At 40.4% G+C, this 11,848-nt stretch overlaps 1 protein-coding gene across 2 annotated transcripts in view; it reads right to left on the bottom strand.

Annotated features, from left to right (window-relative positions):
- ranbp9 (RAN binding protein 9) overlaps nt 1-11,494 on the bottom strand; it is a 25,888-nt gene extending 14,394 nt beyond the window's left edge. For both annotated transcript variants that reach the window (XM_034888537.1, XM_034888538.1), the window contains exons 1-4: nt 11,204-11,494; nt 5,272-5,383; nt 4,813-4,865; nt 2,737-2,904 (exon numbers count right to left, since the gene is read on the bottom strand). In XM_034888537.1, the coding sequence (XP_034744428.1) occupies nt 2,737-2,904; nt 4,813-4,865; nt 5,272-5,383; nt 11,204-11,420 (550 nt within the window). In that variant the 5' untranslated portion in view covers nt 11,421-11,494. The remainder of the gene's footprint in view (nt 1-2,736; nt 2,905-4,812; nt 4,866-5,271; nt 5,384-11,203) is intronic.
- Between the last annotated feature and the right edge of the window lie 354 nt (nt 11,495-11,848).

The following is an 11,848-nucleotide window of genomic DNA, read 5'->3' as shown; positions in this document are numbered from 1 at the left end:
GGAGGCCTAAATCAGTGTTTACACATGCTGAGGTAATCTGCTTACTATCATCTTTCTGCTGTAAAATTGTTTTTAATGTCATGTAAACAAGAGCCAGTTTTCATAACAAAAGCCACATTAAGTCATCCATTTTGCACTTAAAAATAGCATGTTTTTTTAAGTGTATTGCTAAGGGTTTCTTTAAAAAACAAAAGAAAACCTATGAGAAATGTTGCAGGGAAAGGAGAGTGCCTGTGTTTAAGTGTTGGTAGGAAGCGATAGAAAAAGTGAACCAAACTGCACCGTAGCTTTAAGCCAGCGGTTGTATTGTCACTACCCAATGTGAGTCACGTGCAGATGTGAGTTGGTGCATGCTGAGATTTTAAGAATGATTGCTAATGTTAGCTCAAAGTGCCATTCAAGTGACAGAGAGCGCCTGTGTCATACGGAAATTTGTGAAATCCACGAAATAATAAATATGAAATTTCTCCTTACAAAACAACAGAATCATTTCAAAAACATTTTAGCTATCAATGGTTGTTTGATTGCTAACGTTAGCTCAAAACTCCATTGAACTTGACAACCTTGTGTTTGATTGCTAGCTTGTAGCCAGCAGTGAACAAACGTCGTCATGTAGGTCCATTTTTATTGTGTTGACATTACAGAAGTCCCTTATTGGCAGGATCTTGTAGGCTACTTCAGCATCTAATCCTGAACTGACCATGCCGTGTAAATGTTATGCCTTACTCCATGTTATGTAATGTATCTCATTATTCTGTGGCTAACAGAAAAAACTGATCTGCGTGAAATCTGTCATTGTCGCAAAGTGACGCATGCGCAACTCACATCTGCACTCAACTCACATCAGGTAGTGACAGCATATTGAAGAGTAAAGGACCACAACAGCATCTAACATCACAAAGTGACATTTACATGATACATTTGAAGCTGAGCAGCTAACTAGCTTACAAACAGACATTAGCAGTGCATTTTTTCTCCTGGTGAATGCATGTCTGGTGGCTCTTTCAATAAGTTAAGGTGCAGAACAAGAAGTGTGTTTATGATTGTTGCTTGTTTTAGATTAGAAGAAGACCTAGAAAGCTAGACAGGGTCATTGTTCAGACTCTGTGGCTCTTGTGTTGTGTGCTAGCTGCTGTCTGGCTCAGTGTGTCCGCCTGCTCTGCCAATCATACAACTCTGACCTTACTGCTGTATTGGCTGATAGGAAAAAAAAAAAAAGGTTTTGACAAATTAATGTAAAAATAGCTGTAATGAAACCAACAATAAAAGGTGAATTTCTCCCTTTTTGGCTGTGATTTCCGCTCCTCTACAGGAGAAGTGATTTACAGAGCAGAGGGGCGTTTCAGAAAGCAGGTTTAATACAAACTCAGCTGACTCAGAGTCTGAGTTTAACGGTTTCACAAAACCAGTTCAGCTCCACCCTGAGACTTATTATGGCAACATACTCCGTGAACCTAAGGGGCTGCTTGTTTGCAGGTTTTCTTCAACTAACCCTAAGTTTTAAGCTGAAGGGTCTTTCTTATTTTGACAATCTGAGTGCACGGTGTGGAGCGCCTGGCACAGGTGCGTTTAAGTCCAAATCCACTTTTGCTAGACTGCCGGCAGAGCAAGGATCTGTGAACTTGGCGCATGGTTCAAAAGAGTTGGACTTATCGTCTTCATTAATCAGGTGTGTTCTGGGCTCAACATGCAATCAACCAATAAGTGACATCTCCCATTCCCTTTAACAGCCAGGCACGTTTGTACCTTGGTGCATCACTATTATGGAGGATTTGCACCATCATATTTTTAGCTGTAATCTTTTGCATGTGTGTGTGCTGCTGCGCTGCCCTGTGTGTGTGTGTGTAACAAGTATAGTGTGTATGTGCACCTGTGCACGAGCCTAGGACTATTTTACTAATGTTAAAATTCAATGAAGTGCTGCGCAACTGACTTTAGACCAGATGTTTGTTGACGAGTGAGACTTTCTGCTGCCGTGAGATAGCAATAGGCCCAGAATGCACCTGAACACACCTCCATGTAAGACCAGCACGACCATGGGTGCAGGTGCATTTGCTGTTTAAATGACGTGGGCGCGGGGAATTAACAACTGCGTTGGTCTTAAAATACACACTTTGCGCCACGCCGGGTACAAGATAGGGCCGATAGTGTGCTACGGTTATATGTTAATGAACGCGTATTACATTCAAGCCTTTGCCAAATGAGTTGATACAAAGCGAATAGCTCCACAAAACGCTCTATGTTTCAGTACGGCTGTGAGTGTTTTTCCACTAGGCATGGCTGAAAACCCAAAGAAGCGCCCACAAAATGTTTCAGTCAGTGATTGTACGGATAAGAAACAACCTACATATTTAGCAAAAGGGCAGAAAAATCCCCAGAAAGAAAGTAATGATAATTACTTCTATTACTTCTATTTCATTTCTTAAAATCGACAAAACCATTGACGATGGAGAGGCCCTGGTGTTGTGCATGCTGACTCGCTGAAACAGCTCACTGGGACACTGAGCCGTCGTTAAGGTGCTCAATTTCAGCTGTGCTTTTCCTACCATGACAAGTCGAAATGTCTGCTGTGAAGAAGGTCTATACCCCTCAGACGGACATTCAGCCATAGAAAGTTTCAGTATTAAGTAGCACAAATTATTACCTTTTGTTGACAATACTTACCCACAGGGTAACAAACAGGCGCACTCAATAGAATTTAAGCATTGTTGTGCAATTGGTTTCTGTGTTTCTTACCCAAGCTGTGGCCATTCTTTGTGTAGAAGCAGGTGTTGTTGATGAGGTTAACACAGCAGCCAATCACGTCACCCGTTGTAAACGTGGGTCCGTAGGGTTGCCCGGTGCCGGACGAGCAGAAGGAGTGGCCGTCGTCTCCGTGGTAACCGTATGAGTGCTTGTCCCAACCTGAGGGATGTCAAGTGTCAGAATAAGAGCGCTGTGCAGGCAGCAGAAAGGTGTAAAAAAACAAAAAAAATAACACAGATGGTTCATTCTACTCTCATTCTCATAGACTACACCTAAAATAAAAAACACACACACACACGCACGGAAGCACATGCAGTAAAACCACATTAGAGCCAGAGTCTTTAGGTATCTGTGATAAACAAGAGAGGCAAAAAAAAATTTTTTTTTAAATTAAATAAATACTGGTTGGATATTGTTTGGGTATTTCTGATACCGGTGCTTTTAAAACGGAGCCAGTGACTAAATTAAAATATATATTTATAACATATATAAATATAAAATAATGCAATAAGATTAACATATAACAATGACTTATTTCACCAGTTCATTGCTGGTTAATGACAAAAACAAGCACCAGATGGAAAAAGTGTTTTTCCAATCACTTAAAATGCACCACAAGGCTGGCGAGGTTCAAGTGAACGCACCGTCCGATGTGATCCCGACACCGGGAGCTGCAGACCGTTATGTCCCGGGATCCTCTACAGGGAACTACACTCGTCCCACTTCCCCTATTGAGTTTTCTAAAGACCAGTTTAAACAGAGTCAAAGTGTTGCTTCTAAATTGTTGGAATTTTCCATTTGGGTTTGTGCTCTAAATGTAATTCTAAGTTAAAAAAATAAATTATATATATATATAAAAACGTTACTATTATTATTAAAAGCATGGTCGGCCTCAGGCCCGCTTTAACTTTAGAAACCCGAGAGCCAGGACCCTGTGAGGGTCTGCTGAGCTGCAGAGTTAGTCCCGCAATGGCCACATTCATCACCGGAGGAAAGCGCTCAACGCTAACGCAGTTGGGCATCAGCTCCTCACAAGTGGTGAGTTTTCATTAGCCGAGACTCTGCAGTTTGCTCTGTGTTGTCTGTTATCTTTGTTTGAAAAGGGACTAGAGCTCCTGGGCGGGTCCTGGTCTCAGACTGGTGAAGGGGTGCCGGGGCTTCTGGTTGACCTGATATCCTCTGTGGTGCGCAGAGCTGACATCAGCCAACTAGCAGTAGCCGCCAACGTAGCTGCAGAAATCTTTTACATACTGACTGTTTTTTTTAGAAGTGTTAAACTCTGCCTTTCTTGGTTAAATCCAAGTTTGTCTATTTTAACATGGTAGAGGATCGTCTCTGCTATTTTTTTTTTGCCTTCTTAAAGCAACTCAAGACCACATTTTCCCACCATTTCTGCTTTTCTAACTCAAACATTAGGCAATTTCCTATAAATGAGGTTTATTGATGACCATATATACCAAAAATAACTGTAAACTAAAGTTAATAAGTACAACTAGCAGGAGACAAGTTGAATTTGATGTAAGTTTGGAGACACTACCTTACTTCATCATTAAATTGATAGCCTACCTATTTTAGTTTTATCTCTTTTCTGTGTTGTAGTTTGTAGACGGTCCCAAGCTTTAGACTGCAACTGAAATTCTTGAATCTATGGAAACGCTGTTTGTTTGTTCGAGTACCAAATGCACATATTAGGAACGTGGTCCCAGTTTTCTGAATGGAACAACCACATTTATTTTCCTGACCTCTCTAGGCTTTTCACACGTGTAGAAACTCTGTATATCTGCTGCTCCAACAATTAAAAAAAAAAAAAAAAAAAAAAAAACATGCATATGCAATCAGATAACTCATAACATGCAACTTATTGAAATGAATAGTTTCTTTTTAACTCCCATTCACTATGAGTCCATCCAAGGCCAATCTCTACCAGACAATTCAGACAAAATGACACCCACAGAAAAGATCTCCGGTAGAATATAGAGTAGAAACATGCAGACAAATCCTCGTCACCACACCCAAAACCAGCGGCAATGAACACAGACGACAAACACACACAAAGTGTCATCTTACCTGGGAGTCTGTTCATGTTTACACCCTGAGCTGAGAGGCCGATGCCCATGTACCTGTGGAACAGAAAACTGAGTTTATTTTGGATGCGTTAAAATTAAAATTTAAAAAAGGGGAAAGAGTAAGAGACCAGCCACCAGTCATAACTTCTTGATAAATACTGTCAACATATTCCATAATTATAAGTCAATAAATAATCTACATCAACAGTTACAGCTTCAATTCTCCGTTAACATCCTCAAAGAAATAGCTGGACGGATGGGGGACCACAACACATTTATGTGTAGCATGTCAGCATTACCACAATGGCAGATGAGCATGCATACAGCAAGCAAGTTGTGACATAGCAAGTTTCATTTTCAGAGAGACACTGCTATCCTTTGATTAAAAACACTGACGCAAGCTGAAAGAGTTGTGAATCCAGTTGCCGTGGAAATGTTTTGCTTTGATCTGTGTCCTTACCCATCTCGGCCTTTGCTGATGATCTTCACCTCGAAATAGTAGACCCCGCAGGCTGCTGGGATGGGGTGAGTGGCGCGTACAGACGCTGCATCTTTAGGGGTTTTGCCGTGACCTTAAGGTAAGGGTAAAACAGAGACACAAGGTCAACGGGGTGTGTGTGTATATATATATACCAGATAACTCTATGAATGACAAAAAGGGATAGAAAAGGGCACGCACGCACGCACGCACACACACACGCACACACGCACACACACGCACACACACGCACACACGCAGGGGATAAGTCATAGAAATGAGTGTGAAGACAGAAGCTTTTCTACAGCTACTTAAGCTGATGAAAGACTAATAATTGGTAGTCATCTTCCATTTTGATTCACTTCAATAGAAAGCATCAGTTCTGCAGTCTGCAGAGAAAGCATCAACTTGGCCCGCTGACGCTATGACGTCCAGGGAGCGTTCACAGCAGCTTGGTTGCGCTGTTTCTACGTTTTATTAGTAGTAAGTAAACTTTGTTCATAACGCACCTTTCACAGACAAGAAGGGTCACAAAGGGCTTTACAGTAAAAACAAATAAAACAGCAACACGTAAAATACTAAACCATATTGCTAGTTAAAAGCTCTTCTAAAGAGACGTGTCTTGAGGTGTTTTTTTATGTGAGGTGTGATTTGTTTATATAATTTGCATTTAAGTTTCTGACTTTCACATGAATGGTTGTTTCCACCAGGCTTGGTCAGTGCTCATTATACTACTGTGGTTGAAGTAGTTAAGTAAAAGATGTCATATACAGTATATAAAATAAATTCATGCATATATGAACTTATGCATCACATACAGGCCTGGTCTCCAGGAAAGACCAGTTTGTGTAATCTATCTAATCTTGTGTTGTTCATTTTATACAGTGATTTATTGCTGTTTTTTGCTGAATAATAGAGAAGACAAAAGAGCTAAAAGAAGAAAAGAAGATAATAATAAAAACAATATATATATATATATATATATATATATCGAATTTTAAAATGCTATCTTTTTGAGAAAAGAAATTGGATTATATTTGAAAATCGTTAAACCCTAATTGATAGATGGGGGGTGCTTATGAATGCTGGCAAAAAGGTGAAATCGGCTCGTTTGGATCGTTGGGGGGGGGGGGGGCGCGGAGTCTCCTCCCTGAAGGTAACAGACTGTACTGGTTACTGAGATTATGGGTGGGGTCCGATATGATGCGTTAACTTCTCCTGATGGCCTGTTGACCCTTGTTTGGTATTCAGGTCAAAATGACCCATTTCAAATTTTAACAAGACGAAAAATGGTCCAAGTTCCATGTTTTCTACCTGAAAAATCAACGCTCTTACCTCATTTCCTGTGATAAACATGTATTCCTGACTCAGAACATTATTCTGGATATGACACTTATGTTTTTTCCATAGTGAATTTTTAACATGAATTATAACCTTATGACAAAAAACAAACCCCACTTCCATGTTTAATAGTGTGCTAGTAGAGACTGATGCATTCCCTAAACATAGATGTTATCTCAGCTGTTGGAAATTGAGATAAAGACAATATTTGTAAATAGATTATGAAGGAACATTTTATGTCAGAATTGTTTTTAAAACCCCAAATAAGTCCCGGGTTTGACCCCAGGGACACGAGAGGGTCCCGAAGGTGAAGCAACACAAGGGTTAATGAAATATAGTTGTGAGGTCTGGGGTTGTCCAATGAGCTTCCTGCTCATCTTTATGATTCTGTCGTAGATTTTTACTAGCCTGAGAAGATCCTAATCTCAAAGTTGCTGTCACGTTGGATCAGAATACCATGAAAGCGTTTACAACCTGAAGGCAAATTAGTGCTTGTACCCAACTTTATTCAGGTAAATTTATATTAGTTGTATGTTGTGTAATTGCTAACTTTACGTCCTGTACAAATTTCCACATGACATGGGTTTTACAGTTCACTTTAAAATGCTTTAAAATAAATTAAAAAAAAACAAGAACTAGGCTTAGTGATGCTATTTCACTAGATGCCATTTTTGTGACTTCCCCTAGACACAAGATGGTTTCAGTCTTATCTGGAGCTCCTGGTGTTCTGTGACGCAGCTCATGCTTTCAAGTGTTGAAGCTAACGTTAGCTCTAGCAGCTATAGTGCAGAAAGGCCATGGGTATCACGAGGGAGTCAGATATCAGAAATGTTTACATTATAAAAAGGGGTTGCTTAGCAGTTGAAGTTATTTCAACATGTGATCATCTAAAAAGTTTTGGATGTCATCATAACTAGGGAAACACTGAGTAAATGTCAAGTGTAGCACTGATGTAATGATTTACTAAATGTGAGCTAGCTTTGTGCTTTGCTTTATTTACTTGGAAGTCTAAGTAACTGAGCCCTGTGGCGATGAACACGCAACCTCATTTAAACTCATTGTTTTCGTGTAGAAACAAGACATTTGTTAATTACCATGGATATAAATATAGTTTGGTCAACGCTACGATGACCACAATCTTCGGCAAATCAAAGCCAGACCGTCATGGCGGCTCGCTCTGAATACGATCTCATATCTTACACACCAAAAAGGTGTTTCTGAAAACATTTAAAGTGAGGAATAGGCCGTGCAGGGACAACGGTGTGTGTGCTCAGTGGCTAGAGCGGTCGCCGGCCAATCGGAAGGTTGGTGGTTCGATCCCTGGCCCTGCAGTCTAATGTCGAAGTGTCCTTGGGCAAGTTCATCGGATGAGCAGGTGGCGCCTTGTACGGCGGCCACAGCGTGTGGATGTGTGCGAATGGTTCCTGTACTGTGTAAAAGCACTTTGAGTAGTTGTTAATATTAGAAAAGCACTATATAAGAACAGTCATATTTAAGGTTATGTTATTTAAGGTCGTAAGCTATCCACCAAACTACTGTTGTAATTTACAATGATTTAAAAGTCCGCTAGTTGTATGCCCCGAATCGTACAAACCTCCATTTACAGTTTCTGAATGCGTCTTAATATCAGATCAACAAAAGGTCAGTTTAAAAAGATTTTCGGCAGATTTTGAGAGACTTTACATAGCTCATCTCGCTCCTCGTTTCCGGGTTCGCACCCCATCAATCAGATTGGTCTGCCGGCAGAGCCCGCCTTCTGACTGAGCATGTCAAGTCGGCCAAAATGAAGGCCGGCGGCCCCTTTGGGCCCCTCTGGACCACTACGGAAGGACGACGACACAGAACACCGAACAGACTCGAATCACCGAAAAGGCATCTCTCATTTCATAACATGTTTAAATGACAGCTGGTTACCCGTTTTGTTTAGGAATACCTACCACACTTTACAATCTAGAAAATTCCACCCCCATTTGTCATGTGTTTTGGTGACAGATGGATTTCATGATACAGGTGAGTAAAAAAACAAGAAACACAATCCCCCCCCCCCCCCTGGACTCAAAACTAAGGTTGGTACACTATTATTTTCAGTGTTAAGGGTTAAAATTGACTTTCACGTTTCGTTTAATCTACACAAATGTAAATAAAAGATACTCAATTTACAAAGAAACCAAGAAAGGAGTAAATCCTGCCCCCTAAACTTCCCCTAACCCAATTGGACTGTAATTGAAAATGTAATCAAATCGGGACCTTGTGAATCAGAATAAACTCAATTCCAAAAAGCCATTGGCGATGACAGATGGCTTTACATCTCCAGCTTAACAATTGTGTTGTCTTCCTGGCAAAATCAACGCTTTTTATTCATGTTTTTACGTTTTTCATATGTTTTTGTCCCTTTTAACACTTTCTTTCAATGTTAGTCACTGTTTTGACGTTTCAACACTACCTAACACTAACTTACTAACTTTAGATTTACAGTTTTTTGGGAATTTATGGTCAATAAACCTCATTTATATGAAATAATTCCTAATGTTTGAGTTAGAAAAGCAGAAATTAGGAATTATTTAGACTAAAATTAAAGGAATGGGTGTTGATGATAATCACAGACTGGAATATGTCAACTTTTACTCAATACTATTTCAAAAACACTTCCATTTGTTTTACAATGCTATAAAATCAAATAAGACGCCTCAAAATGAATGAAAGTAGAGATGTGTACTTGGCAAAGAGCGTTGGGTGGAATCAATCATGTTATTTTGGGGAATTAAAAAGAACATTGATATAGGACAACATGAGGGTTAAAACTGCTGTGAAACTTGTGTCCACATGTAAAAGTGTACAGTGATAAAATGACACAACCTCTGCATACCTGCTATGAGATATCCAGGTGAATGTTGTATAGAAGGAGAATATTCTAGTTGTAACAAGGAAGAGTGTGCGTACTCAGACACCAGTTAGACCCGGAATAGTAGAACACACTCAGGAAACAGGGTTTCTTTTTTTTTACTCTAGCCTTTTCATGTAGGCCGGCATAAAAAAGCCTTGATAGCTTTGCTAAGTAGCTACATGCTAACCTGAATGTCACTTTAATTTTAAACCATAGGCACCAAAGAACTACCATTACCCGTCATGTCGTCAATAACCGCTTCCCTGGAAGCCTACCGATCCTTCTGAGTAACTTAGACTGATCGTGATGTTCAACACTGTGTATTCCCTGTCACTTGATTACCTAATCATGCAACATTTGCTAACTGCCCTTTTTTGGGAGGGCCTATTCTGTGTTTGCTGCCTCGGTAGAGCAGCCAACATACCGAATGATCCATCCCACCTTGGACCCCCGTCTGTTCTGACCCCTCTGGTTTATGCGTCAGACGGTCAATTAAAATCCAGACTAACACAAAAACTGGTTTCACCCCAGAGAAAGAAGATATCCGGACACTGTCAACCACTTAACTGTTTACTAGGGAAGTGCAATTAATCACATTGTTATTGTGATTTCGGCTCCCAAGGATGACAAAAACAATTTAAATCGAGAAATAAAATTGTTTGTTACATGTTACATTTTGCAAGTAAACTCATTTTTTGGTCTTGAGTTCTCAATGACAAGCGCACTTTTGCTCCTCACTCGGCCAACATTTGAATATAGCTTTTTTATATTTATTTTTTTTAAAGGTCAATTCAAAAGGTTTACTGGAAAAGTATTATTGGATGAGTTTCACTGGCTTTCACTGTTGATTTGTTTCAGTTTATTTTAACTTCCATAAATGCAACATCTCTCCAAAAGTCAGAGTAATCATGCTAAATAATCATTGCTTGTGATCATAATTGTGATTATAACCCCCCCCCAATAATAGGGCACCGATATCATCGGCACTACATTACCTAAATTATATTACACACCTTGTAGTTATTTATTCCCAACAGTTTTACATGTGTGTAAAACCACTACAATGGAGAAATAGGCAAAATCTCATCTATATACTGTTTTTGTCACAGTAAATGCATATTTTCTCATCTATAAACATAATTAGTCAGTTTTCCCCTTTGTGCCAAATTCTCTTTTACATGCGTGTTAATGCATCGTCATGATTGGTATTTAACTTCTTTGTACAACAACAGTATAGGAACGATGTTATATTAGCTTAGCAGAAAGGACTGTTTAGCATCTAGCTCATGTCCATTTTGGCTAATGTTACACGGTCCGTGAGTGTGACTCACACCGACCCTAACCAGCCCGACATATAGATACTTTACTGTTTATGGGTGGATCCCATTATTTGCTATATTTCAAAAGATATCATGACAGATTATCCACCGTGAAAGCTGCATGGTGACAGTTCCTTTTGCTGACGAACAGCAGGAAAGCTAACATGCTAGCAGGTCAATTTTGTGTGCATACACCAGCTGGTCGGGTTGCAAGATGTCCTCTGTCTTGTTGTTGATGAAGCCACTAGCCTACTTTGTTTTTAGCAACAACAGCAGCAGCTGGCTCCGATCCGCTAGCTAAACGTCAAAGCTAAGCTAGCGTTGGGCAATATAAAGTGCTAAAAACATGAGTGTGTCTTTTGGGTCATACCTTTGTAGTGTACACGGAGATTGTTCTGAGAAAGCCCAATGTAGCTGAACTTGTCCTTCGGGCTCCAGGACCGGGGGAGCGCGGTCTCGCTTTCGTTAACGGCCGGATAGAGCCGTCGGAGCCGTTGGTTGAGCTCCTTTTCCTGCTCGTTCAAAGTCGAGTCTCCGTGGACAACAACCGACATTAGAAACCCGCAGCCCGACGACTGTCCAGACATGGCTACGACACGAGTTTTAACAAATTGGCTTGTCAGCAACAAGCCAGAGCCACTTGTGTCAGTCAGTGTCAAGTTTCTTTCTTTCTTTTTTTTTTTTTTTTTTTTTAAAGGGAGGTTTAGCAAAGCTAGCTAGCTAGCAAGCGAAGCAGCTAACTGGCTTCGCTGGTCGTAGAGAGCCAGCCAGAGCTAGCTAGTTAGCCGAGGAGCTAACCAGCTAGAGCTAGCTAGTTAGCCGAGGAGCTAACCTGGCTAACGCGTTTTTAGCTTGGCCAGCAACGGCAAAGCTGTTTGCTGAAAATGCTCAGGTTGACATTAGCTGACACAAAGCCACAAATATACACACTAGGAGGAGACTGCCTGCCGTGCAGGACATTGAGAAAGTAATTAAAAGACAGAGGAGCAGGTCGTCGTTGGGAACAAAGTCAGAA

Source organism: Etheostoma cragini, chromosome 12 (genome assembly GCF_013103735.1).
Source record: "Etheostoma cragini isolate CJK2018 chromosome 12, CSU_Ecrag_1.0, whole genome shotgun sequence".
Lineage (NCBI taxonomy): Eukaryota > Metazoa > Chordata > Actinopteri > Perciformes > Percidae > Etheostoma > Etheostoma cragini.
The sequence above is the reverse complement of the archived record's forward strand: the minus strand, read 5'-3'. Positions and strand labels throughout refer to the sequence as shown.